The sequence below is a fragment of the Gorilla gorilla genome, chromosome 13 (assembly GCF_029281585.2).
Source record: "Gorilla gorilla gorilla isolate KB3781 chromosome 13, NHGRI_mGorGor1-v2.1_pri, whole genome shotgun sequence".
NCBI classification, from domain to species: domain Eukaryota; kingdom Metazoa; phylum Chordata; class Mammalia; order Primates; family Hominidae; genus Gorilla; species Gorilla gorilla.
In genome coordinates this window covers 125,085,790-125,113,428 of record NC_073237.2, presented here as the reverse complement: position 1 = coordinate 125,113,428, position 27,639 = coordinate 125,085,790, and the positions used below count along the sequence as shown (strand labels likewise).

Below are 27,639 nucleotides of genomic sequence, written 5' to 3'. Positions count from 1 at the left end.
AGCTTCAGAATTATGTGCTGAGTGGATAATGTGCTGGATGTCCCCACTGAGCACATCAGATCCTGCACCCAGTGCAGTAGTCAAGACTGAGCTGCAAATGACAGACACCCAACTCAAACATCTACTCAGGCTAGTCAAAGGTGGGAATTGGGGCCAGGCATGGTGGCTCACACCTGTAATCCCAGCACTTTGGGAGGCTGAGTTAGGCAGATCACTTGAAGTCAGGAATTCGAGACCAGCCTGGACAATATGGTGAAACCCTGTCTCCACTAAAAATACAAAAATTAGCTAGGCGTTGTGGCATGTGCCTGTAGCCCCAGCTACTTGGGAGGCTGAGGCAGGAGAATCGCTTGAACTTGGGAGGTGGAGGTTGCGGTGAACCCAGATCGCGCCACTGCACTCCAGCCTAGGCAACAGAGTGAGGCTCTGTCTCAAAAAAAAAAAAAAAAGGTGGGAATTCATTGACTCTTGCAACCAGGGGATGCAGAGTCAGTATCAGCTTCAGGGACAGCCGGATCTAGAGGGCTCAGACAATGTTGTTCAGACCATCTCTTGCTCCCTCCTTTAGTGCTGCTTATCCATCTCTATTTGTCTTTATAAGTTGGTCTCATTTTCTCCAGCCACAGACAGGGTAAGCCCTCTCCGCCCAGCGTAAAGATGGCTCCCAGTTGCCTTATATCCCATTCCTTAGGCTTGAGATCCAAAAGAATGCTCCTTCCTCTCAGCATCTAGACAGTAATCTCATGGAAGGCCTGTGATTTGTTCTGCAGAGGCGAACGCCCACAGCCTGCCGCTCGCCATCCTATGGGGTGAGGGGCAGTCCCTCCAATCACATGGGATGGGAAGTCGATTCCCCAACCAAAAAAACGATGTTGAGCTGAGAAAAACAACAGATGTCAGAGGAGTATCCTGGAGGAGCTGGGATGGGGCCAATCAGAGGGAGGCGGAGGAGGATGCTGGTATCAGTGGGAGGTGCTGTGGAAAGGCAGGGCTGAGTGGAGAAGGCCCTGGGGACACAGGGAAGGAGGACAGCCTGCAGCCTCCGGTGAGGAAAGTCCGCCCGTAGGTGGTGGCTCACAGCAGGAGAGGCAAGACAGTCCCGTGCTAGACAAGGCGCTTCCATTATTTAATCCTCCCAAACACCTTAGGAGGAAGACACTATTGTAATCCCCCTTATAGAGACAGAAAACAGCTCAGAGGGGCTCAGTAACTCGCCCAGGGTCACACAGGTAGGAAGGGGCAGTGCTGGGATTTCTGACTCCCGCCGAAGTTGGATCACCCATAGTCAGAATGTGCACTACGTACCTCCACTTTTCTCTCGTCCGTTTGCAATATCTGAGAATACATAGCAAGGAGGTAAAGCTGTCACCACAGAGCAACCTTGGGCTAGCCCTGGCCCTCTCGAGACTTTAGTCATCACATCTTTGAAATGGGTACAATTTTGCCTCCCGGACTCACAGCAATCCGCGGGATATTTGAAGCGCCCAGGGAGCTATGCGCATGCGCGAGGCTGCGGGGGCGGGCACAGGGGAGCGCAGGGTAGGGCACAGGGGAGCGCCAGGGAGGTGCGCGCGCGCTCCGGCGCTTTCTAAAGTTACCTGGCGGGTGGGGCTGGAGTTGAGGGAGTTACCAGCTGCGCGCGCGCCAGCCCCACCCTCAGCCTCTTCAGGCACCTGTTGGCTTGAGGGTCCACTCGGCCGCAGATGCCATCCAATAGGCAGCCTCCCTGACCCAGTCCGGCCCCGCCCAACGCCTAGAGCCACCAATCCCTGGGCGGCCGCGTTCCCCTCCCTCGGAGGGCCCGCCCCTCTGGGCGCTTCTTCCGGGTGGGGCCCCGGGCCGAGGCGATGGCGCCCTGGGCGCTCCTCAGCCCTGGGGTCCTGGTGCGGACCGGGCACACCGTGCTGACCTGGGGAATCACGCTGGTGCTCTTCCTGCACGATACCGGTGAGCCGGACCCCGAGCGACCCCGGACCCACCCGATCCCGCGTGCTTCCCCAGACGTTCTGGTCTCACTGGGTCTCCCGCCTAATCCCTGGAGATCCTGGGATTGGCCCGATCTCCGCCAGCTCCTGAAGCCCTCTCCCATCTATCATTCCAAGAGCCACCTGCTCTCCGCCTGATACCCCGTTGATCCCTAATTAATCCCAGCATCTTCCTGATCATTGCCAAATGCCCTGTCCATCCCAGGACCCAGCCGGTGCCCACCAGATCCAAGGACCGACTTGAGCCCCATGTCCCCTGATCCTGGGACCCACGTGATCCTTCCCAGGAACTGACCCCAAATCTTCCTATCCATACGATTAGGAGGCTCAACTAGATGCAAAGATTGGCATTCTGCCCACACCCACACCCTCCACACCCCCATGGCCACTAGCTGCCCAAGTCCAGGCAAACCCTCAGGCCAGAGAACACCCCATGGGGTGCGGCCTGTCTCCCATCTTCCCACAGATTCACCCACCCACCCACCTCCATTTCCCTCATTCCTCTTAGTAGCCCCCTACCCAGCGCCTCACCTGCCACGGACAGCCTCCCCCACCGTCCCCCACAGCAGACCCCAGCCCTCCTTCCATGGCGGTCCAGCCTCAGTTTCTGGACTGGGGCCCCTTCTGGCTTTCCTCCCAAGACAGACCTCCTCCACCACCTTCACCCTTTAGCCTAAAAACTTGCTCAGGTCTCCGTATCAGAAAACAACCCCCCTCAAAACCCACCCTTTCTTCCCTGCTCCCCCTTACAACCAAGGGACACGGGATTTGTCTACACTCTGCTGTCTGGTGGTCTCATGCCCCCTCACTCCTTGCCCTGCACCCTACCTCCCCAAAATCCTGTCACCTCCATGGGCTGAAGCCCGCTGGACCCTTCCTTATGCCCCTCTGCAGCATCTGAGCCTGCCAGCTGCACCCTTCCCACTGTATCTCTCTCAGGCATTTCAGACCTAGCCAGTCTCTCACCATTGCAGAGCCAGAGACGCTGGACCCCTCCTCCCTCTCTCCCACATCCAGTCAGGTCTGGATCCCTTCACCCAGCAGCCCCCTGTCCATTCCTTCCTCCCTCACTTCCTGCCAGGCCTTTGTAGCGACCCTCTTCTTCCTCCTGGCCAGATTCTCTGCCCCCAGGCTTCCCCTGATCCATTTCTTTAGCAATGAGGTTTTCCAAAACAGATCTGGCTCTATAACCTTCCATGGTTCCCTCTGACCCTCCAGATAAAGTGCAGATGAACTGCTGGCCACACACAGCCACTCATGGAACCAACATCTCCAGGCCTTTGCTCAGCCAGGAACACACTTCCCCACCTCCAACTGCACCCCAGCCCCACCCACTCCTGTTCTACCCGGCCCAGCCTCACTGTGCTCTCCGGCCTCTCCAGAGCTGCGGCAATGGGAGGAGCAAGGGGAGCTGCTCCTGCCCCTCACCTTCCTGCTCCTGGTGCTGGGCTCCCTGCTGCTCTACCTCACTGTGTCACTCATGGACCCTGGCTACGTGAATGTGCAGCCCCAGCCTCAGGTAACCAGGGGCCCCTGCTCTCACCAACAGGGACTCAACAACCAGCACCAGTCTCCATGCCAGGCTCTGTGCTGCAGGCTTTTGTGGGAGCAGTTCAGTGACTCCTCTTGCCACCCCTAGAGCCCCATCTACAGTAGTGAGAAAACTGCTGGGGCCCAGAGAAGGAAGAGACTTGCAAACATCACACAGCTGCCCTCAGTCCAGGGTGCTCCACCACACCCCACACCTCCATTCTGCATGGGATGGGTCCCAAACTCCACACCCAGAGCTAAGCCGGCCCCTAGGGGAGCTGCCCGCCAATGCCATCTGTCTCCCAAGGGGACCCTGTCTTACACCCCACCCCTCATTCCAGGAGGAGCTCAAAGAGGAGCAGACAGCCATGGTTCCTCCAGCCATCCCTCTTCGGCGCTGCAGATACTGCCTGGTGCTGGTGAGTGATGCAGGGACACCCGTGGGAGAGGTTGGGCCAAAGCTGAGACTCCTCGACCTCCTCCTGCCCCACTGCCTGGGCCTCACCCCTCCTCCAAGAAGGCCTTCCAGAATCAGGCCCTGATTCCTTCCCTCAGTGGTGGGCCCACAGCAGGGCTGGCACTGAGCCTCCACTCTCCTCCATGCCCACAGCAGCCCCTGAGGGCTCGGCACTGCCGTGAGTGCCGCCGTTGCGTCCGCCGCTACGACCACCACTGCCCCTGGATGGAGAACTGTGTGGGAGAGCGCAACCACCCACTCTTTGTGGTCTACCTGGCGCTGCAGCTGGTGGTGCTGCTGTGGGGCCTGTACCTGGCATGGTGGGTGCTGCTGCCCGGGTGTAGGGGGAGGGTGGGATGAATGCTCCCACAGGGGTGGACAGAGCCAGGACTCCCAGGGACCCGGCACGGGGAGGGAAGGGCTCCCCTGCCCTCCCCCAGCACCAGGCCCCTGTCCCCTGCACCGCAGGTCAGGCCTCCGGTTCTTCCAGCCCTGGGGTCTGTGGTTGCGGTCCAGCGGGCTCCTGTTCGCCACCTTCCTGCTGCTGTCCCTCTTCTCGTTGGTGGCCAGCCTGCTCCTCGCCTCGCACCTCTACCTGGTGGCCAGCAACACCACCACCTGGGAATTCATCTCCTCACACCGTATCGCCTATCTCCGCCAGCGCCCCGGCAACCCCTTCGACCGAGGCCTGACCCGCAACCTGGCCCACTTCTTCTGTGGATGGCCCTCAGGGTCCTGGGAGACCCTCTGGGCTGAGGAGGAGGAAGAGGGCAGCAGCCCAGCTGTTTAGGGTTGCTGGAGGCCGGGCTACCGTCTTGTGCCTGAAAACCACGGGGCCTGTCCCCAGCTGGGGTGAGCGCTCAGAGGGCCCGGGCCCCAGAATGGAGCTTCAAGTCAGACAGATCCCTGCCTTGGTGGGCAGTTCTGCCTTCCAAGGAAGAAGGGGAAGAAAAGGACCTGTGGGCGGCTCAGGCCCAAGCAGACCCCAGGCTCCACTCCAGCCCCGCCCAGGCTGCTGCCAGTGCACACTTTTACAAATTTAATATAAAGCAAGTCCAGTCTTAAAAAGACAAACCATATCACTCCTTGCTGCGGCACCCTTTCTGGGCCAGGTCTCGCTGGGAGGTAGAGGAGGGCGAGCTGGAGGGGGAAGGGACACACTTTGCCCAGTGACACTGAGCAAAGCCCACAACAGTGGCCCCATGGCTGCCATCTTGAATCCCAAGGGCTCATAAGTACCCAGCAAGGCCTGGACCTCCAGGCAGGGTGCACAGGTGAACGAGCAGAGGCTCTAACAGTCTGTGGGGGAAGGGGACAGAGGTGCCAGGAGATGCCCTCAGGGTTCCAGGAATCGCTCTGACACAAAGTCGAAGTCCCGGAAGGCGGCCTGTTGGCGGGCAGTGAGGAGGCTGTGGGGTGCAGGTGGGGTCAGGGCAGGCGGCAGCCCTGTGAACTCGCCCTCAAAGTAGCGCAGGTCCGCAGGGCCACACAGGGTAGGCACGAAGGGGGGCTGGATGGTGCGGGCGAGCAGGGCTTGCCAGTTGGTGGTCTGAGGGCAAAGGAGAGGCGCCTGAGACGGCAGGAACAGCAGCTCCAGGAGTCACTCCATGCCACCTACCCTGCCAGGCACAGGGGACCACCGCCACCCCAGCCGCTCACCCTGAAGAATGGCTGGACCTTGATCTCCTCGGCATCCTGCTCACCCGCCCCGAGGCGCTTCTCCGGGCACTTCTGGAGGAGCTGGGCAATAGGACAGGCGCTCACTTAGGGCATTCAGCCCCAGGCACTGCCATCATCCACAGGCCCCAAGCACGCTGGCCCAGAGCGCTCTAAGGATGGGTGGCAGGGGGTCTGCTGTCCCACGGCAGAGGGCACATGGGCCTTGAGCGGCCATCCAGCCCAGCCCCAGACCCTGCAGTGCTTACCTTCTGAATGAGCTCAAGCCCTTGCACCGACAGAAAGCTGGGGTAGGGGGCATCCATGTTAACAATGCAGTCAAACACCTCTTCCTCTGTGTCCCCTGGGAACGGGCACTGTGGAGATGGGGGCTCAGCAGGATGCACGGGCCACCCCACCCCAACCCAGAGGCCCAGGAAACAGGCTCCAGCACTCACCTCGCCCACCAGCATCTCGTAGAGCAGCACACCCAGCCCCCACCAGTCCACAGCCCGTGTGTATGCCTCCTGGGTCAGCACCTCGGGAGCCAGGAACTCCGGGGTGCCACAGAAGGTGCTAGTCCGGTCCCCGAAGCCGATCCCTGCAAACCAACAGGCACACCAATAGCTGCTTGGTGTGGCCTATTCACAATAACCTCAACAGCCGAGCCTTATGATGCCAGGGAGCTGAGCCTGTGCCAAGCCCTGCCCTGTACCCAAGGAAGTGGGAATGGTTATGACGCCATTTGACTGCATGCGGAGCCAAGCTCACAGGCTAAGGTCACAGAAGGCAGAACTCGGCTGGGGCGGTGGCTCACACCTGTAATCCCAGCACTTTGGGAGGCCGAGGTGGGCAGATCATGAGGTCAGGAGTTCGAGACCAGCCTGGCCAACATGGTGAAACCCCGTCTCTACTAAAAATACAAAAAATAAGCTGGGTGTGGTGGCGTGTGCCTGTAATTGCAGGTACTCGGGAGGCTGAGGCAGGAGAATCTCTTGAACCTCGGAGGCAGAGGTTGCAGTGAGCCGAGATTGCACCATTGCACTCCAGCCTGGGCAACAGGGCAAGACTCCATCTCAAAAAAAAAAAAGAAGCCGGGTGCAGTGGCTCACGCCTGAAATCCCAGCACTTTGGGCGGCCAAGGCGGGTGGATCATGAGGTCAGGAGATCGAGACCATCCTCGCTAACACAGTGAAACCCCATCTCTACTAAAAAAATACAAAAATTAGCCAGGTGTGGTGGTGCTCGCTTGTAGTCCCAGCTACTTGGGAGGCTGAGGCAGGAGAATCGCTTGAACCCAGTAGGTGGAGGCTGCAGTGAGCCAAGACTGCACCACTGCATTGCATCCTGGGCGGCACAGCAAGACTCCGTCTCAAAAAAAAAAGAAGAAAGAAAAAAAAAAAAAAACAGAAGGCAGAACTCAGTCTCCTCTCCCATCCCTGACCACAGGCTCTCCCTTGGGCCAGGTGCAGGCTGGGGCTACGAGCCTCTAGGACTAGGAAGAAAGGGCCAGTGTGCCCAGCTGTCCCCTGGAATGAGGTCTGGGGTGGTGGAACCAGGGCATCCGCGGGTGAGGAGATTTCCTGGGACATGCCATGTGCCCATCATCCTATTGGCCAGGCTGGGTAAACAAGGCTGGAGATATGGATCCCAATGGGCGGCCCCCACCTTCCTTGCAGAGTCCAAAGTCTGCGATCTTCAGGAATCCCTGGGCATCCAGCAGAAGGTTATCCAACTTCAGGTCCCTGAGGGCAAGGGTGCAGATCAAAGGGACTGAGCGGGGCTTAGACCCAGGGAACAGTAACGGCCCCTGGAGCAGCCCAGGCAGGCGGAGGCAGCGTCTGTCCTTACCCACTCCACCCCCACCCCCACCCCTACCCCCGTGCGTCCCTGGGACAAAAGTCACCTGTAAATGATCTTCTTCTCGTGTAAGAACTGCAGCCCCAGGACAACACAAGCCACGTAGAAGCTGCAGGGGTGGTTATGGGAGAACTCAGGCCCAAGACACACACCAGGGAGGCAGGGCAGGGAGGCACCAGGATGGCCATAGCGGGGGGATCCCGGATGTCCCGGCCAGAGTCAGAGATGAGTGAGACTGGGACAAGCATCATGCTGAGGGTGGGGGTGCTCCAACAGTCCCAAGGTCGCCCCAAGGTTGCTGTGCATTTCCAGCTCACCCTTCATGGGCCCTTAAATGGTGCCAGGGACCAAGTGTTGGTCCCTGCAGTGGATGTTCATCATGCCTATTTTTTTTTTTTTTTTTTGAGACGGAGTCTCGCTCTGTCACCCAGGCTGCAGTGCAGTGGTGCGATCTCGGCTCACTGCAACCTCCACCTCCCGGGTTCAAGCGATTCTCCTGCCTCAGCCTCCCAAGTAGCGAGACTACAGGCACGTGCCACCACGCCCAGCTAATTTTTTTTTTTTTTTAGTTTTTATAGAGACGGGGTTTCACCATGTTGGCCAGGATGGTCTTGATCTCTTGACCTCATGATCCACTCGCCTCAGCCTCCCAAAGTGTGGGGATTACAGGCATGAACCAACGTGCCCGGGCTTTTTTTTTTTTTTTTTTTTAGATGGAGTCTCACTCTGTCGCCAGACCGAAGTGGCGGGATTTCGGCTCACTGCAACCTCCGCCTCCTGGGTTCAAGCAATTCTGCCTCAGCCTCTCAAGTAGCTAGGATTACAGGCGTGTGCCACCATGCCTAGCTAATTTTTGTATTTTTAGTAGAGACAAGATTTTACCATGTTGGCCAGGTCACGAACTCCTGACCTCAGGTGATCCACCCGCCTCAGCCTCCAAAGTGCTGGGATTACAGGTGCCCGGCCAATCATGCCTATTTTTCAAATAAAGATCTGAGACTCACCAGGTGTGGTGGCTCACGCCTGTAATCTCAGCACTTTGGAAGGCCGAGGTGGGCGGATCACTTGAGGTCAGGAGTTAGAGACCAACCTGACCAACATGGAGAAACCTCGTCTCTACTAAAAATACAAAATTAGACAGGAGTGGTGGTGCATGCCTGTAATCCCAGCTACTCAGGAGGCTGAGGCAGGAGAATGGCTCGAACCAGGGAGGCGGAGGTTGTGGTGAGCCAAGATCATGCCATTGCACTCCAGCCTGGGCAATAAGAGCCAGACTCCGTCTCACAAAAAAAAAAAAAAAAAGAAAAGAAACCTAATGCACAGCTTCATAAGCTGATACCCAGGATCACAAATGCTGTCAGTTGGTGCCAGGATGTAAACCAAGGCCTCTGACTCCTGCTCCTCTGCTGTTGGGCACTTGGAGAAAGCCGTATGTAGAGAGTGGGTGTAGGGAACCAGGCAAAGTTTGCTGGAAGAGGCAGGCAGGAGGGATGGAACCCACCGGGCCTGGGGCTCGGGGAAGACATCCTCGTGGATCTGCATCATGAGGTCGCCACCAGGCACAAACTCAGTCACAAAGCAGGCATGGCTGGAGGTCTGGAAGCAGGCAAGGAGGGAGAGCAGGAAAGGGTGCCCTGTGCGGCCCACAGCCTCCAGGATCCGCTTCTCGCAGTACAGGCTGCAGGAGAGAGCAAGAGTATTAGAGGGAAGGAAAACTTCCCCTGGGCTGTGCCCTGTGCCCTGCACAACACCCCTGGCTCACTGGGCCCTCAGCCAAAGTGCCAGGCAAGTAGACTGATGGTTTCTTTTCTTTTTTTTTTTTTTTTTTTTTTTTTTTTGAGACACAGTCTTGCTCTGTCGCCTGGGCTGGAGTGCTGTGGTGTGATCTCAGCTCATTGCAACCTCCGCCTTTCCGGTTCAAGTGATTTTTGTGCCTCAGCCTCCCGAGTAGCTGGGATTATAGGAGTGTGCCACCACGCCCAGCTAATTTTTGTATTTTTAGTAGACGCGGGGTTTCGCTGTGTTGCCCAGGCTGGTCTCGAACTCTTGGCCTCAAGTTATCCACCTGCTTCGGCCTTCCAGAATGCTGGGATTACAGGTGTGAGCCAGTGCACCCAGCCTTTTTTTTTTTTTTTTTGAGACAGGGTCTCACTTTGTTGCCCAGGCTGGAGTGATGTGGTGCAATCTCGGCTCACTGCAGCCTCCGCCACTGAGGTTCAAGTGATCCTCCCACCACAGCTTCACGAGTAGCTGGGTGTGCACCATCACGCCCAGCTAATTTTTGTATTTTTTGTAGAGGCGGGTTTCACCATGTTGCCCAGGCTGGCCTCAAACTCCTGGGCTCAAGCAATCCTCCCACCTTGGCCTCCTGAAGTGCTGGGATTACAGGCATGAGCCACTGTGCCCAGCCTCCCCCCCTTTTTTTTTTTTTTTTAGTTTTTTTAGATGAGGTCTCATTCTGTTGCCCAGGCTGGAGATCTCTGCTAACTACAACCTCTACCTCCTGGGCTTAAGCAATCCTCTCACCTCACCCTCCCAAGTAGCTGGGACTAAAGGCACATGCCACCATGTCTGGCTATTTTTTATAGATGGGGTTTCACCATGTGGTTCAGATTGGTCTTGAACTCCTGGACTCAAGCGATCCGCCTGCCTTGGCCTCCCAAAGTGCTGGGGTTACATGCATGAGCTACCACGCCTGGCCATAGAGTGATGGTTTCTATATGTCAGGGGCTCACAAGGAGCTCTGAACGTGCACAGCCACCAATGCCCCCATTTTACAGTAGAGCAAACAGAGAGAAGAGGGGACCTGCCCAAGGAAACACAGTTAACAACTGCAGGTGCCAAAAGAGAATGCAGGCTGGCTGGCCCCACGGGGTCACTTCTCCAAAGCCCCAGGAACCTTCAACTGCCCTCTGGATGCCACAGCCCAGGCCAGCCATCCTGGGTGCCCTGCGGCACCCCCACACACCTCTCTATCTCGTCCCGGCTGAGCACCTCCTGCTTCTTCAGTGCTTTGATGGCGTAGTATTTCCCCGTTCCCTTGAACTGGACCAGGAGGACCTGGGGCCAGAGAGAGGTTGTGCTCCAGGTGGGCCAGACCAGGGAGCCTTTACTGCCCCCACAGATCAGGTCCTCCCGGCTCATGTGATGAGGCCCCCAATCCTGTCCCATACCACCCTCTTCAGCCCACTACCTTCCCAAAGTGTCCCCGGCCCAGCACAGCTAAGCAGCGGAAGTCCTGAAGCCGAGGGGGTTTCCTGCAAAGGAAGAGAGGGTATAGGAAGTCCCCTAGGGCACTGGCTGGGTCCCTACCCAGAGCCACTCCAAGCCTCCCATGCCCAGTCCTGGGCTGTCCCGACCTATGGGCTCGAAAAAGCCCTGCAGGAAGGACTCCTAGAAGCCGGCATAGAGCTGGAGCTCAATAATGTGGGTTTAGCAAATCAGACCCCGAGAGCCAGTCAGCGCACCCGCCAGGGAGCCAGGGAGTAATGTATGAATGGATACACAAATGTTCAAGCAGACGAACGTCTCAAACATGAAGGTGCGCAGGATGGGGTACCTGGTGGGGGAGGCTGGTGGAGATGGCCCACGTCGAGTCCTAGGCTCCATATGGGGACGTTTGGTGCGCTGTGAGTATAGAGGAGCTCAGGGCAGGGCTGGGCTTCCTTCTCTCTTTCCCTTCAGGCCTGCCACCCCACAGCTAGGTGGCCCTGCCAGCCCCAGCCGGCCCTAGGAGCCACTAGTCCCTCCAGCCCCTCACCGGAGTCTCCTCGGATGTTGGCTCCTGGGGGAGGTAGAGGCGTGGGGGCTTAGGTGGGGGTGTCATCTCTTCACCCAAGGGGGTCTTCTTGGGCAGGAAATTACTGTAGGGAGAAAGTAGACACAGTGCCCAGCACAGGCAGATGCAAGAGCTGGCAGATGGACACACCAACCCGAAGTGAGATGGACAGAGGGTTAGCGGGCTGAGCAATGCAGACAGACAGACAGATACCGCCTGGATCTGGAGTCAGGAAGCCGCCACAGAGGAGCATGCAGTCTAGGGCAAGGGAGCTCCTCACCTGGGAGTGGCAGGGTCAGAGGCCTCTCGCAGTGTTGTTGGGGTCCGAGGGCATCCTTTAGGGGGGCTGATTGTGCTCGGGGAGCTGCAGGGGGGCAGCAGGTTCATGACGAGGCGCCCCCAGGCCGCCATGCCGAGGTTCATCTGCGAAGCTCTCAGGAAGTCCTGGCCTGGGAGAAAAGGGGGAGCTTAGTCCCAGGACCCCAGCCCTGCTCCCTCACACATAGCCCCCATTCCCTCCACACCTCTGCGTTTAGAGAAGATGCGTTCCTGCCTCTGCAGCCGGGGCCGCCTCTCAATGACAGGATCGCAGAAGGTCACCTGCAGGGGTAGGGGCAGGGTTGTGGACCAGTCGCCTCCCATCTCATCTGCCATGGCACCTCCTCTGCCCCTGGGATTACAGCCCAAGCCCCCAGGGTCAACAGATGCAAGAGCCAGAAGGACCCAGAGAAACAGATTCAATGTCCTCATTGATACTAGTGGAGAAACAGAGGCCCAGGGAGCAGAGGCACTTTTCCAGGGTCACACCTGAGGCGGGGCAGTCAGGACAAGGACCCAGGCCTCCAGATGCAGCCCTGAGAGAGCCGCTAGGAGCCCTTATTCCTGGAGCCCTCCTCTCTGGTCATCAGTCTCTGCACCTACACGCAGTGCATCGGTCTTGAAGGCCTTCCTGGCCCTGACGCCCCAGGGTCCCGCCAAGTCAGAGGGCGGAGGTGGTGAGCACCTGGGCAAAAAGCAGTCCCTGTGGTACCAGGCTGAGGGACAGTTGGTGACAGGCATTGTCCAGGAAGTCCTCAAGTCTCAGGAAGGCCACGCCACATAGCTGCCGCCAGTCCCGCCAGTGCACCCCAATCTCCAGCTCACGGGCCTGTATTGGGAAGGCCAGGCTGAAGGGTGGGGTGCAGAATGAGCCCCGACCTGGGCAGCCTTCCACCCCGCAGCCCAAGGTCACCCCTGACCACACAAAGGCCAGCCTTACTCGCTCCAGTGGGATGACAAAGGTCTGGTCCCAGGACTGTTCGGCTACCTGCCCCCAGCCCGTCTGCCCCACAACACGGTTGTCCACCTTTAGCACAGCCAGCACCTCGCCTGCAGGGCCAGAGCTGGGACTCAGGGCAGGCCTGAAGCAGGGGTCTCCTGCTCCCCCTGAAGCTCCTTCCCTACTCACTGGCAAGCTCGCCTCGGCCACGCTGGTGCTTGGCCTTGGTCCGAAGCCAGCCCTCGGAGGGGCTGCTGGCCAGTGCGGCCGCTGGGGAGCGCCCAGGCACGGCTGTCAGCAACTGTTCACAGCCCAGGAGGCGGACCTGCAGTGTCCCTGTGGGGAGAGTGAGCGGGGGGCGTTGTCAGATGCCATCTTCCCACTGCTACCACCAAGGTGTCCTGGGACCCCAGGAAGGCCACCCTCTCCAGGAGGTGGCTGAACCCAGACCGTACCCACCTGAGGCCAGGGCAGTTACCTGAGGAACCTCACTCAGTGTGGCGGCCTAGAGTGCCTGGACAGGAGCCTGCTGACTGTCCTGCAGCTCCCAAGCACCATGAGCCCCCCAAAGGGTGCCCTTGGACCCCGATGACACCCTAGGAGGCCTCCGACCTGGACACTCCCAGGTGAGGAGCCACATTGTCCCAGACTGCACGCTTCTCTGTGGCAGCCACCTCTTTCCAGGGCAGAGCAACTGGCTCTCCCCTCCACATGCTGGAGCAGCAGGGACATAGGCTCAGACCTCAGACCTCAGCCAGGCTGCACAGAGCCACAGCACATGACGAGATGCTGCCTAGAACTGGGGCCTAGAGAGCACTGTGGCAAGGATAAGAGCTTGGGACAGGGAGCAGGAAGCCTGGCTTCCTGTCCAGACCCACCTGCTCCCTGGGCCTCAGTTTCCCCATCTGAACAGTGGAGGTGAGTCCCAGCTCTGCCCCACCTCCCCCAATGGACATGAAACGTATTTTGTCAACGGAGTAAGTTCATGTATCACGTCACTAGAGGTTTGTCTCTCAAAGGGTAGAGAAAGCAGTGGGGATCTAGCAGCTTTTGAGGACACGAAGTAGGCCCAAGAGTATCATTTAGGGAGAGTCTGGGCCTGGGGGTTACACACAGAGAGAACTTGTAAACAAAGGCAGGGGTCCAGGGTAGAAAGATAAGCTTAGAAAGAACAGCTCGGCCGGGTGCAGTGGCTCATGCCTGTAATCCCAACACTTTGGGAGACCAAGGCAGGCAGATCACCTGAGGTCAGGAGTTCAAGACCAGCCTGACCAACATGGCAAAACCCCATCCCAACTAAAAATACAAAAACCAGCCGGGCATGATGGTGGGCACCTGTAATCCCAGCTACTCGGAAGGCTGAGGCAGGAGAATCGCTTGAACCTGGGAGGCAGAGGTTGCAGTGAGCCAATAATGTGCCATTGCACTCCAGCCTGGGCGACAGAGCAAGACTCCAGCTCAAAAAAAACAAACAAAACAAAAACTTGAGGCCGGGCGTGGTGGCTCACACCTGTAATCCCAGCACTTCGGTAGGCTGAGGCAGGTGGATCACCTGAAGTCAGGAGTTCGAGACCAGCCTGGCCAACATGGTGAAACTCTGTCTCTACTAAAAATACAAATATTAGCCGGGCATGGCAGTGGGCGCCTGTAATCCCAACTACTTGGGAGGCTGAGGCAGGAGAATCGCTTGAACCTGGGAGGCGGAGGTTGCAGTGAGTCAAGATTATGCCACTGCACTCCAGCCTGGGCGACAAAGCAAGACTGTGTCCCGCACCCCCCCCCAAAAAAAAGGCCGGGCGTGGTGGCTCACACCTGTAATCCCAGCACTTTGGGAGGCCAAGGTGGGCAGATCACGAGGTCAGGAGATCAAGACCATGGTGAAATCTCGTCTCTACTAAAAATACAAAAAATTAGCCGGGCGCAGTGGCGGGCGCCTGTAGTTAGTCCCAGCTACTCGAGAGGCTGAGGCAGAAGAACGGCGTGAACCCAGGAGGCGGAGCTTGCAGTGAGCCGAAATCACACCACTGCAATCCGGCCTGGGCGACAGAGCAAGACTCTGTCTCCAAAAAAAAAAAAAAAAAGAGGTGGGGCGAGGTGGCTCACGCCTGTAATCCCAGCACTTTGGGAGGCCAAGGTGGGCAAATCACCTGAGGTCGGAAGTTCGAGACCAGCCTGACCAACATTGAGAAATCCCATCTCCACTGAAAATATAAAAATTCACCAGGTGTGGTGGTACATGCCTGTAATCCCAGCTATTCAAGAGGCTGAGGCAGGAGAATCGCTTGAACCCGGGAGGTGGAGGTTGCGGTGAGCCGAGATTGCGCCACTGCACTCCAGTCTGGGCAATAAGATCGTGTCACTGCACTCCAGCCTGGGCAATAAGAGCAAAACTCCGTCTCAAAAAAAAAAAAAAGGACAACTCAAGTATCTGGGGTGTTTAGCCAGGGGACAGGATATGGGGTGGCTTTGAGTAGTTGAATTCTAGGCCTTTTAACAAGCTGTTTCTTTTGCGTTCCTCAACTTGTCTACTTGGCCATAAGTACTCCCGTGCAAGTCCTTCAAGGCCAAGACACCACCTCCTCTAGAAAACATTCCTTGGGCCGGGCATGGTTGGCTCACGCCTGTAATCCCAGCACTTTGGGAGGCCAAGGCAGATGGATCACCTGAGGTCAGGAGTTTGAGACCAGCCTGACCAACATGGCGAAACTCTGTCTCTACTAATAACACAAAAATTAGCCAGGCATGGTGGTGCAGGCCTGTAATCCCAGCTACTCGGGAAGCTGAGGCAGGAGAATTGCTTGAACCCAGGAGGCGGAGGTTGCAGTGAGCTGATATCGCACCATTGCACTCCAGTCTGGGTGACAGTGCGAGACTCCATCTCAAAAAAAAAAGAAAAGAAAATATTCCTCGATTCCCCAAGGCCAGGTGAGAGGGCTCCATCCAGAGCCTGCATTTCCTCTTCTCAGCTCTGCTCACAATGGAATGGGGTCAGTCGGCCCTGTAGCAGTGCTCTGTGGAGAAAGGCACTGGCCTTTCCAGCTCTCACTGTATCTCGGTGGGATACAGCTTCAAAGCCCATGCTCTCAGATTATTTGTTGATGACGATTTGGCTGCCGCTACAAGGAGACAGATCTCAGTGCAAGATAAGAAAATTAACTTTTTTGGCCGGGCGCGGTGGCTCACACCTGTCCCAGCACTTTGGGAGGCCTAGGCCAGCAGATCACAAGGTCAGGCGATCGAGACCATCCTGGCTAACACGGTAAAACCTTGTCTCTACTAAAAATACAAAAACAAAAAATTAGCCAGGTGTGGTGGCGGGCGCCTGTAGTCCCAGCTACTCGGGAGGCTGAGACAGGAGAAAGGCGTGAATCCGGGAGGAGGAGCTTGCAGTGAGCTGAGATCGCGCCACTGCACTCCAGCCTGGGTGATGGAGCTCAGAGTCTCACTCTGCTTGGAGTCTCACTATGTTTGGAGTCTCACTCTGTCACCCAGGCTGGAGTGCAGTGGCACGATCTCAGCTCACTGCAAGCTCCGCCTCCCAGGTTCATGCCATTCTCCCACCTCAGCCTCCCGAGTAGCTGGGACTACAGGCGGCCCGCCACCACACCCAGCTAATTTTTGCAAATTTTTTTTTTTTTGAGACAGAGTTTTGCTCTTGTTGCCCAGGCTGGAGTCCAATGGTGCCATCTTGGCTCACTGCAACCTCCACCTCCCGGGTTCAAGCAATTCTCCTGCTTTAGCCTCCTGAGTAGCTGGGATTATAGGCATGCGCCACCAGGCCCGGCTAATTTTGTATTTTTTAGTAGAGACGGGGTTTCTCCATTTTGGTCAGGCTACTCTCGAACTCCTGACCTCAGGTGATCCACCCACCTCGGCCTCCCAAAGTGCTGAGATTACAGGCATGAGCTGCCATGCCCAGCCTAATTTTTTTTTTTTTTGAGACGGGCTCTCTGTTGCCCAGGCTGGAGTGCAGTGGCGCGATCATGGCTCATTGTACCCTCAATCTCCCTGGGCTCAAGCAATCCTCCCACCTCAGCCTCCCAAGTAGCTGGGACTACAAGTACGTACCATCATACCTGGCTAATTTTTGTATTTTTTTTTTTTTTTTTTTTTGAGACAGAGTCTCGCTGTGGCCCAGGCTGGAGTGCAGTGGTGCGATCTCGGCTCACTGTAGGCTCCGCCCCCCAGGGTTCACGCCATTCTCCTGCCTCAGCCTCCCGAGTAGCTGGGACTACAGGTGCCCGCCACCACACCTGGCTAATTTTTTGTATTTTTAGTAGAGACAGGGTTTCACCGTGTTACCCAGGATGGTCTCGATCTCCTGACCTCGTGATCCGCCTGCCTCGGCCTCCCAAAGTGCTGGGATTACAGGCGTGAGCCACCGCACCCAGCAATTTTTGTATTTTTTGTAGAGATGGAGTTTTGTCATGTTGCCCAGGCTGGTTTCAAACTCCTGGACTCAAGTGATCCACATGCCTCACCCCCCTAAAGTGCTAGGATTATAAACATGAGCCACTGCGCCAGGCCAGAAAACTCTTTTTTTTTTCTTGAAAGAGTTTTGCTGTGTCACCCACGCTGGAGTGCAACGGTGCAATCTTGGCTTACTGCAACCTCTGCCTCCCAGGTTCAAGCAATTCTCTTGCCTCAGCCTCCCCAGTAGATGGGATTGCAGGCATTTGCCACCACGCCCGGCTAATTTTTTTTGTTTCTAAAGATGAGGTTTCACTATGTTGCCCAGGCTCGTCTAGAAATCCTGGGCTCAAGTGATTCGTCCACCTCAGCCTCCCAAAGTGCTGGAATTACAGGCTTGAGCCACCGTGCCCAGCTAAGAAAACTTTCTTTTTTTCTTTTTGAGACTGGGTCTCAAAAAAACTCCTGAGCTCAAGCAATCTTCCCACCTCAGCCTCTCAAAGTGCCAGGATTATACGTGTGAGCCACTGCACCCAGCAATTTTAGTTTAATTTTATTATTTTTTTTCCAAGGAAATTATTATTATTTTTTGAGATGGAGTCTTGCCCTGTTACCTAGGCTGAAGTGCAGCGGCGCAATCTCAGCTCACTGCAACCTCGCCTCCTGGGTTCAAGCAATTCTCCTGCCTTAGCCTCCCGAGTGGCTGGGACTACGGGCATGTGCCACAACATCCAGCTACTTTTTTGTATTTTTAGTAGAGACAGGATTTCACCATGTTGGCCAGGCTGGTCTTGAACTCCTGACCTCAGGTGATCCGCCCACCTCAGTCTTCCAAAGTGCTGGGATTACAGGCATGAGCCACCATGCCTGGCCCAAGAAAACCTTTTTTTTTTTTTTTGAGACGGCGTTTTGCCCTGTCGCCCAGGGTGGAGTGCAGTGGCGTGATCTCGGCTCACTGCAACTTCCGCCTCCGGGGTTCAAGCAATTCTCTGCCTCAGCTTCCTGAGCAACCAGGATTACAGGCACCCGCCACCACGCCCGGCTAATTTTTGTATTTGTAGTAGAGACAGGGTTTCACCATCTTGGCCAGGCTGGTCTTGGAACTCCTGACCTCATGATCCACCCACCTCGGCCTCCCAAAGTGCTGGAATTACCAGCGTGAGCCACCACGCCCAGCCTAGAAAAATTTCTAACAGTCCAAGCTGCCCAGTGCTGGGTATCAAGCTTTCCAGGGCTGCGAGCTTCCTAACACCAGTGCTTTAAGCATTATTCTGGTTATTAATGTAAATACAAGCTACGCTGTCCGAGTGCTGACTGTGCTAGGCACTGTGCTTAGCACATCACGTGCAACACAGCAACCCTATGAGGTAGGTGCTGTATCATCCACATTTTACAGATGGATAAACTGAGGTTTGAAGAAGGAATGTCAGTTTCCCAAGGTCACACTACTAGTGGGTGCTGGGGCAGGACTGGAACTCTTGAACTCTTCATCAGAGTTGTTTGTGCTTCCGGTCTCCCCCCAAAAAGAAGGACAGCTTTGAAGGGGGAGGAACTTCTGGCTACCTGTTAGGGCGGTGGGCTTCACAGGTGTCCCTGAAGGCTGGGGGTATCCAGGCACCGCAGTCCGCAACTCTCGGGTCACTCTGCTGCGCAAAGGGTGGGCAGGAGGCAGTTGCTCCAGCAGCTGCTCCAAGGCCAGGCGCAGGAGGTCCAGTTTCTGGGAGGACTCCTGTAGCTGGGCCTGGGCCTGCAGAGGGGACAACGTAGAGCCAGGTTCGTGGGGTATATGGCAGGGGGCAGCAGCCCAGGTCACCCGGAGCCACCTTCCGCATGAAGTCTCAACAGAGAAGTCCTGCTTTTACACAGCCACCCTCCCTTCACACCCCTGCTGAGGGTGGTATGGGAACAAGCCAGCCTTAGGAGAGGGCCAGGGCTGGGGCCTGACCTCAGCCAGTGCCTTGCGGTCCTGTGTTCTCCGGCTACTAAGCAGTTTCACCACGTTCTTGGCGCCCTCAGCCACAGCTGCCTCAACGTGCAGTCGATGCTGTAGCTCCTCCGCCAGCAGCTCAGGCCCTGTGGGTAGGACGGCGGCTCTCAGGCCCTGCTCTTCCCTGCTCCGCCCTCCCTGTGTCTCAAGGCCTCACCTGGCTCCGGGGACCCACTGGCCTCCAGGCTGCTGATCTTCATCCGCAGCAGGGCCACCTTCAGCTGGCTGTCCCGCAGCATCTGCTGGGCAGCTGCCAGGAGCTTCCTCTCCTATGGAGCCGTAGCACAGGCCCATCAGACCAGGCCTGGGCCACAGCTTCCCCCATCAGACCAGGAACTGGAGCCGGGTCTCCCCCATCAAAACAGGGTTAAAGTCAAACCTCTAGGCCAAACACTAAAGTCAAGCCTCCCTTGTTGGACTAGTTGGTGGGTCAGGGGAGCATTTTTCATCTGACCAACAAGGGCTGGGGTCAAGTTTCCTCTTTCATATCACGGCTGGGGTCATGCCTCTCCCATCAGATCAGGGCTGGGGCTAACTCTCCCCCATCAGATCAGGGCTGTGGTCATGCCTCCCCCATCAGAGCAGGGTTGATGCTTCCCCCATCAGATCAGGGCTGTGGTCATGCCTCCCCCATCAGAGCAGGGTTGATGCTTCCCCCATCAGATCAGGGCAGGGGCTAAGCTAAGCCTCCCCCATCAGATCAGGGCAGGGGCTAAGCTAAGCCTCCCCCATCAGATCAGGGCAGGGGCTAAGCTAAGCCTCCCCCATTAGATCAGGGCAGGGGCTAAGCTAAGCCTCCCCCATCAGATCAGGGCAGGGGCTAAGCTAAGCCTCCCCCATTAGATCAAGGCTAAGGTCCTGCCTCCGTCATCATATCAGGGCCACAGCCAAGTTTTCTTGTCAGACAAGGACTGAGGCCCAGTTCCGGACATCATGCTGGGAGTTGGGACTGGGGCTGGGCTAGGATCCCATTAGACCAGGGCAAGGCCTTCTCTGTCACACTAGAGACTACAGCCATGCCTTCCTCACCCAGCTGGGGTTTGGGGCTGTATTTTCCCCATCAGGCTGCAGGCTGGGATGGTGTCTCCTTATGAGCCCAATGGCTGAGGTGCATTTCCCTGTCAGACCAGGGGCCAGCGTGCCCCTGCCATCAGACTGTGGGGCCTTACCTTGGGGGTGCCACTGGCGCACGTGTGGGTCATGTTCTCAGCCCCCTGCTTCACCTTCAGCTCCACATGCAGCTGCCTCCGGAGAGCCTCTAGGTGCTGAGCCCTGAGCTGCTCTGCCCACGGCCGGGGTCCTGAGGCCACAGGCTCTGTGCACGGGGGTATCGAGCACAGGAGTCCCTCACGCAGAGCCGAGACCCCCACTGTGGCCTTTCCTCCTTCCCCTACTGATCTATAGGCAGGAAATGAGGTGGTCTTGCCACAGCGGCCAGGGCCAAGGCCAGGGGCCAGATGGGCCTAGAGCCTTCTGTCCTGAGGGGGTCTTGGCTCCTCACTCACCAGCTGGGCCAGGCCCAGGGCCGGGCAGCAGGATTCGGGCGTGCAGCTCCCGCAGCTCGCCATGCAGCTGCTCCAGGCGGCGGTTGGAGGACCGCAGCAGCTGCTGCACATGGCCCAAGTGGCGGCGGTCTGTGGCCACGCGCTGCAGGTTCTCCACCCCCTCCTTGATCTTCAGCTCTTTCTGGATGGCCCGGCGGATCACCTCCTTCTCATCCTCTGGGGGCCACTGGCTCGGCCCAGGCTGCAGAGCCGGTGGAAAGCAGAGGGTGGAGAACAGCCATGGGGTGCAGCGGCCACCAGCAGCCTTTGCTCACTGCAGATGGAGGTGGAGGAAGGGACGGCACCCAGGACTGACTCGCACAGGGTTTGGGAAGCCTCTCTCCCCTTAGAGCTCAGGCCTGAGCCAGATGGAAACTCCGAGGCCACTCATCTAGGCCAGGCTCCTGTCCTCCGCCCATTAGAGAAGGATGGGGCGGGGGGGACAGTTCACAGGGTAAACGGGTGCCAGGTTCTATTCTAGGTGCTTTGCATATATTACCACATCACTCCTCCCAGCAACCCCACCCGGTAGCGGTGGTCATTACCCCCATTTTCTTTTTTCTTTTTCTTTTTTTTTTTTTTTTTTGAGACAGTTTTGCTCTTGTTGCCCAGGCTGGAGTGCCATGGCACGATCTCGTTTCACCACAACCTCTGCCTCCCGGGTTCAAGCAATTCTCCTGCCCCAGCCTCCTGAGTAGCTGGGATTACAGGCACGCGCCACTAAGCCCGGCCAATTTTGTATTTTTAGTAGGGACGGGGTTTCTCCATGTTGGTCAGGCTGGTCTTGAATCCTGACCTCAGGTGATCCACCTGCCTTGGCCTCCCAAAGTGCTGGGATTACAGGTGTGAGCCACCACGCCTGGACTATTACCCCTATTTTCTAGTGAGGAAACTGAGGCCCAGAGAGGTGAAGTAACTTGCCCACAGTCAAGACACAGGAGGGGCCACCATCTCTCGGGCCCCAGCTGTCCCTGGCAGCCCTGGGTAATCAGGCTGCTCTCTCTACATCTGGGATCCAAAGTAGAGTCCAGGAGCCACAAAAGCTACGCCGAATAGGGGTTCACACGAAGCCACATGAGAAGGCAGCCAGGGGCCTGGGAGCCAGGGCTTGTTCCCCTGATGTCCCAATGCCACAGGTAGCAAAGCAGAGGCACAGAGAGGAACTGGGGAGGTCTCCGGGTGCCCACTCCCTGCTCAGCTCCCGGGAGGAAGTAGAAGGCTCTCTCACGGCTTCACCCAGGTTGGAGCCAGGAACAGGAACACCTCCTTTCCAGCCGCCAGCATTTCAAACCAACCGGTGCCAAAGGTGACCTCAGGCCGGGTAACCCACGATGCCCCGCAACACGGGCTGTTGCAGGGACTCCATCTTACCTCTCTGTGTTCCATCTTCTCCTGAGCCCAGTGGAAGGGGCCGCAACCCCAGACTCAGGGACCCCCCCACCCCAGACCTCAGCGGGGCCTGCTGGCCCAGCTGTCAGAGGGCAAGGGCGAGGCTCAGGAAATCCTCTGACCGCCCTAGGCCACAGGGCCAGAGCCAAAGACCGGAGCAAACAAAGGTCCCATGGAGCTGGGGGCCCGGCCACCGGGGTCCTGAGTCACCCAGCTGCCGCTGCAGGGTGGAGCCCCGCAGGAAATCGGAAAATGTGTACAAGCTACGTCTGGAAGAGGCGGAGGGACCTCCAGAGGAAGGGGGTGGGAGGGGGCAGACCGAGCCCCAGCCCTGAAGGCGGCCTAAACGACTGGCTTGAGCGCTCAAGGAGTCTACACGCACCCCCCAACACCCCCATGGTCCCGTCTGCCCTGGGTTGGAACTCCAACATGGACACACACACCACCTTCTTTCCACTCTTTGCGGGAACCCACTCCTGTCCGCAAATGCCCCCCTCCCAACCACTCGCTCCGGGACAGGACACCACCTCTCCCTCCTCAGGAGCAGATAGACATGGCCTCGGTCCTCCGGGCCCACGCGCACCTACTGCCAGCTCTGGCAGGAAACCCAGCCCCCTCCACATTCTAGAACCCGCTATGTACCCAAAGGTTCCCGCCCTGGGGCGGGGGAGGCCGCTCCCCTCTCATCCACGCTCCCCTCGTGCCTCCTGTGCTCCGGGGAGGGCTCCTGCCACTGCCAAGCGCGCACAGACTGCGACCCGCGCTGCGCGCACATTCTAATCCCCCCAGGCCCCTGTGCCCCGCCTTTCTATCCCGGCTAATTCCCGTCGGCCTTGGAGCCCCACCGAGGAGAACCGACTTAAGGACACTCTGGGGACCACCCTGGTGGCGCACACTGCGGACTCAGCCGTCCTCGCTCACGGGCTGGTTGGGGTTCAGTCTCCGGGTCAGCCGGGGACTGATTTGGAGACTCTGCAAGGTCCAGGAACCACCGAACCCGGAGATCAGGTCTGCTCTGCGAGGGCGTCGCGGGGCCGGGGCCAGGGCAGGGGCAGGTAAGGGGCGCGGGTGAGGGGAGGGTCGGGGGAAGCGGCCGCGGTTCGGGGCTCCGGGGCGATGACTGAGGCTTTCTCGCACCCCCCGGGCCCGCGCGCCCCTCCCGCGCCGTTCACCTGCCGCGGCGCCCCCTCCTCCATGGCGCCGCTCCGGCCGCTTGGGGCCCTCCTCTCAGCCATTCCGGTCCCGGAAGCCGCAGACCCTCCGCCAGGACTTTCAAACTTGAAACTTCCCGGGAAGCGGCGCCGGAGACGCGGGATCGGGCGCCCCCTCCCGAGACCCGCTGGCCCGCGGGACCAGCGCCGCCTCCCGTCCGCGCCGATCCAGCGCCCGGGACCCCACGCCCGAGGTCCCGCGCCCCAGCGCCTCCCTCGGATCCAAAATTCCGCGGGATTCTGGGCCCAGCACCCGGGCTTCGGCGCCTGCGGTTCCTGCTGGGCGTGACCGCGCCGCACCCCGGTTTTGGACGCTCAGGAGGCACATCGCCCGCGCCCAGGTCCTCTGGCCTTCCCCGCCGCGCGCCCGCAGGAGCCGGCCAGCTGGGGACAGGGATGGGGGAAACAGCGCCCCCTGAAGGTTGCCGGGTCGCCCAGCCGGGTGCAGCCGGTGGAGCCGGCCGCCTCCTCTAACTTTGAGCCCCTCTACAACCTGGCTCCCGCCTCTAACGCGCTGGGCCTCCTCGACCAAGCCCCTCAAGTCTCTCTTTGTCTCGCACGTTGTTGGTGTAATGTGGGCTAATCCAAAATTGTCTCTCTCCTCGGAGTGGTTGGCCCAGACTAGATATTAGTCACTACAAGATTGTATACTAGGCCAGGCGCGGTGGCTCACGCCTGTAATCCCAGCAGTTTGGGAGGCAGAGGTGGACGGATCACGAGGTCAGGAGTTCCAGACCAGCCTGCTCAACATGGTGAAACCCCGTCTCTACTAAAAATACAAAAATTAGCCGGTCGTGGTGGCGGGCGCCTGTAATCCCAGCTACTCAGGAGGCTGAGGTGGAAGAATCACTTGTACCCGGTAGGCGGAGGTTGCAGTGAGCCGAGATCCTGCCACTGCCCTCCAGCCTGGGTGACAGAGCGAGACTCCATCTCAAAAAAAAAAAAAAAAAAAAAAAGAACGTATACTTGTGGAAAAGTAAATCCTCACCCAAAATTATGATAAATTACAAATTACAGATGAATGAACCAGACCTCTCTCCGGCCCATCTCTTACTCAGACTGAGCTTGCTGGTTCAGCCCATGCCACTTTTTAGGGCTTTACCCTAAAAAGCCCATCCATCCACACGGGAGAAAAGCCATTTACACCTGGTGAAATAGCCGCCACTATTTCAGCCCAGGGGAGGTGTGCTGGTCACTGCCTAGTCTATGGCGGGCCATTCAGCCCGTCCTGGCATCCTGCGTTTACAGGAGGTTCAGGACTTCGTGGAGGAGCGTCCTCCAGGAGGTGGGAAGGTGATGAAGGGTCAAATACCGACAGTGACTTGGAACAGACAGGCTCTGGTGCTCTTACTGAAGGAAGCCACATGTTGTGCTTTGCACTAATCACTTCCTTCATAATGGACTGGAAAAAAGTGAAATTGGTGAGCCATGGACAACACTGGGTTGTCCTGCTATGGGAAATCACCCAAGTGGCATTGACATATAAGCAAAGGCAACTTGGCTCTGTGAAACATGCCCAGATTTCATAATCAGAGGCGAAATGTGACATTTACACATTAGAGTTGTTGAGGTCTAGACATTAGCACAAGCACCTGGCACATAGTAGGTTCTTTAACATGGGGGTTGGCTGGGCATGGTGGCTCATGCCTGTAATCCCAGCAGTTTGGGAGGCCGAGGAGGGCAGATCACTTAAGGTCAGGAGTTCAAGACCAGCCTGGCCAACATGGTGAAATCCCGTCTCTACTAAAAAAAAATTAAAAAGGCAGCTGGGCGCAGTGGCTCACGCCTGTAATCCTAGCACTTTGGGAGGTCGAGGCAGGCGGATCACAAGGTCAGGAGTTCGAGACCAGCCTGGCCAACATGGTGAAACCCCGTCTCTACTAAAACTACAAAAAAAAAAAAAATTAGCTGGGCATGGTGGTGGGTGCCTGTAATCCCAGCTACTAGGGAGGCTGAGGCTGGAGAATCACTTGAACCTGGGAAGTGGAGGTTGCAGTAAGCCAATCTCGCCACTACACTCTAGCCTGGATGACAAGAGCAAAACTCCATCTCAAAAAAATAAATAAAATAAAAAATTACAAAAACTAGCTGGGTGTGGTAGCGCACACCTGTAGTCCCAGCTACTCGGGAGGCTGAGGCAGGCAAATCACCTGAAGCTGGGAGGCAGAGGTTGCAGCGAGCTAAGATCACGCCACTACACTCCAGCCTGGGCAACAGAGCAAGATTCTGTCTCAAGAAAAATAAATTTAAAAAAATAAAATAAAATGGAGGTTAAATGAATGTTATTATCCATCATTTAGAAGCAAAAAGGCTGACCAAGCCCAGTGGCTCATGCCTGTAATCCTAGAACTCTGGGAGGCTGATGAGGCAGGAGGATTGCTTGAGGCCTAAGAGTTCAAGACCAACCTGGCCAACATAGTGAGACACCATCTCTTAAAAAAGTAAAATAAAGAAGTAAAAAAGTCCTCAGCTTCTCACTGCAGCTCATCAAAAACCCAGGAATCAAACTAACAAGCCTTCCCCACCTTTTAGGAATTCTCCAGTGGTGCAATCAGTCCAGCCAGCTAATTAACACTTTAAAATGTGTATTTGCCTTGATGGCTAAATGTTACTTCTGGAAGCCAAGAGTAATCTGAGATAACTCTCCATAGGAGGGTGCTCACATCTCAACTCCCGGCTCATTTATCCACTCACTGCAGGCAGGAAGCTGAATTCGATGGTTTTCCAAGTTTGGTTGGAAAGTGGCTTTGTTTTTTGTTTTTTTGAGAGAGTCTTGCTCTCTCACCCAGGCTGCAGTGCAGTGGCTCAATTTTGGCTCACTGCAACCTCCACCTCCCGGGTCCAAGTGATTCTCATGCCTCAGCCTCCTGAGTAGCTGGGACTACAGGCACATGCCACCACACCTGGCTAATTTTTTTTTTTTTTTTTTTTTTGAGACGGAGTCTCGCACTTTCGCCCAGGCTAGAGTGTAGTGGCTGATCTCGGCTCACTGCAAGCTCCGCCTCCAGGGTTCACGCCATTCTCCTGCCTCAGCCTCCCGAGTAGCTGGGACTACAGGCGCCCACCACCACCCCCGGCTAATTTTTGTATTTTTAGTAGAGACGGGGTTTCACTGTGTTAGCCAGGATGGTCTTGATCTTCTGACCTTGTGATCCGCTCGCCTTGGCCTCTCAAAGTGCTGGGATTACAGGCGGGAGCCACCGCGCTCGGCACACCTGGCTAATTTTTTATATTTTTAGCAGAGATGGGGTTTTGCCACGTTGGCCAGGCCAGTCTCGAACTCCTGACCTCACGTGATGCACCTGCCTCAGCCTACCAAAGTGCTGGGATTACAGGTGTGGCTGCCGCGCCCGACCTGGGGAGTGTTTTTCACCACCTTACACAGGGAAGCCAAGTCCTGGACTGCTGGATGAGTCTGACCAGGTAGTTGCACCTTACTCCTGATGGCGATACTACTTCATAAGACTGGAATTCTTAGGAAATTCGTGTTCAGCATTTAGTGGACCGTGAATAGTGCAAACCAACTCTCTAGCCAGTTGGCCTTTAAAAGACTATAACTCACTGGGCGCGGCGGCTCACGCCTGTAATCCCAACACTTTGAGAGGCCGAGGCGGGCGGATCACGTAAGGTCGGGAGTTCAAGACCAGCCTGACTAACATGGACAAAGCCCGTCTCTACTAAAAATACAAAATTAGCCGGGGTGGTGGCACATGCCTGTAATCCCAGCTACTCAGGAGGCTGAGGCAGGAGAATCGCTTGAAACCGGGAGGTGGAGATTGCGGTGAGCCGAGATCGCGCCATTGCACTACAGCCTGGGTAAAAAGAGAGAACTCCATCTCAAAAAAAAAAAAAAAAAAAAGACTATAACTCAACTGAAAGGAATCTAAAACTTGTCAACAGGCTGCATGAGGAAACATTTTCCCCTTCCATGAATACAATTTTTTCCTTCTTGGTGTTACAACCAATTTTTGTTTTTTCTGAGACGCCATCGCACTCTGTCGCCCAGGCTGGAGTGCAGTGGCACGATCTCGGCTCACTGCAACCTCCGCCTCCTGGGTTCAAACAATTCTTCTGCCTCAGTCTCCCAAGTAACTGGGATTACAGGCGCGTGCCACCATGCCTGGCTAATTTTTGTATTTTTAGTAGAGATGGGGTTTCCCCATGTTGGCCAGGCTGGTCTCGAACTGGCTGGTCTCGAACTCCTGACCTTGTGAACACCCACTTGGCCTCCCAAAGTGCTGGGATTACAAGCGTGAGCCACCGCGCCTGGCCCTACAACCAGTCCATTTTTATTTCGGTTTGTCTCTGGGTAGAATCTGAGCACACAATGTCACCAACTACAGTTGGTCTATACCCTCCACTTTAAAAGTCCTTGCTATTCTGCAGCCCTTTGCCTCAGGCCTATTAAAAAGTAAACTTGTGCTGGGCGCGGTGGCTCACGCCTATAATCCCAGCACTTTGGGAGGCCAAGGTGGGTGGATCATGAGGTCAGGAGATCGAGACCATCCTGGTTAACACGGTGAAACCCCGTCTCTACTAAAAATACAAAAAATTAGCCGAGTGTGGTGGCGGGT

The 27,639-nt window shown here is 56.8% G+C and overlaps 2 protein-coding genes across 7 annotated transcripts; one reads left to right on the top strand and one right to left on the bottom strand.

Moving 5' to 3' along the window:
• The first annotated feature begins 1,546 nt into the window (after positions 1 to 1,546).
• On the top strand, positions 1,547 to 5,046 carry ZDHHC12 (zDHHC palmitoyltransferase 12). Of its 2 annotated transcripts, none has more exons than XM_004048698.5 (5): positions 1,547 to 1,947; positions 3,368 to 3,504; positions 3,857 to 3,934; positions 4,126 to 4,292; positions 4,441 to 5,046. In XM_004048698.5, exons 1-5 carry the CDS (start codon positions 1,848 to 1,850, stop codon positions 4,760 to 4,762), a joined length of 804 nt encoding a protein of 267 aa, XP_004048746.1. In that variant the 5' UTR covers positions 1,547 to 1,847; the 3' UTR covers positions 4,763 to 5,046. The 2 variants fall into 2 exon arrangements, with proteins under 2 accessions (XP_004048746.1, XP_018888717.3); XM_019033172.4 differs by having other exon boundaries at positions 4,463 to 4,664.
• Positions 4,999 to 23,652, bottom strand: PKN3 (protein kinase N3). 5 transcript variants are annotated; one of them, XM_019033170.4, is made up of 22 exons: positions 21,837 to 23,648; positions 20,427 to 20,667; positions 20,091 to 20,236; positions 19,079 to 19,190; positions 18,880 to 19,007; positions 18,498 to 18,681; positions 12,714 to 12,860; positions 12,525 to 12,634; positions 12,270 to 12,413; positions 11,791 to 11,866; positions 11,547 to 11,715; positions 11,249 to 11,351; positions 11,048 to 11,115; positions 10,682 to 10,745; positions 10,457 to 10,548; positions 8,990 to 9,166; positions 7,535 to 7,597; positions 7,297 to 7,373; positions 6,087 to 6,229; positions 5,898 to 6,005; positions 5,632 to 5,712; positions 4,999 to 5,521 (listed from the first exon to the last, which is right to left on the bottom strand). In XM_019033170.4, exons 1-22 carry the CDS (start codon positions 21,849 to 21,851, stop codon positions 5,309 to 5,311), a joined length of 2,661 nt encoding a protein of 886 aa, XP_018888715.1. In that variant the 5' UTR covers positions 21,852 to 23,648; the 3' UTR covers positions 4,999 to 5,308. The 5 variants fall into 5 exon arrangements, with proteins under 5 accessions (XP_018888715.1, XP_004048743.1, XP_055207250.1 ...); XM_004048695.5 differs by having other exon boundaries at positions 23,027 to 23,648; XM_055351275.2 differs by having other exon boundaries at positions 20,427 to 20,739; positions 23,027 to 23,073.
• Between the last annotated feature and the right edge of the window lie 3,987 nt (positions 23,653 to 27,639).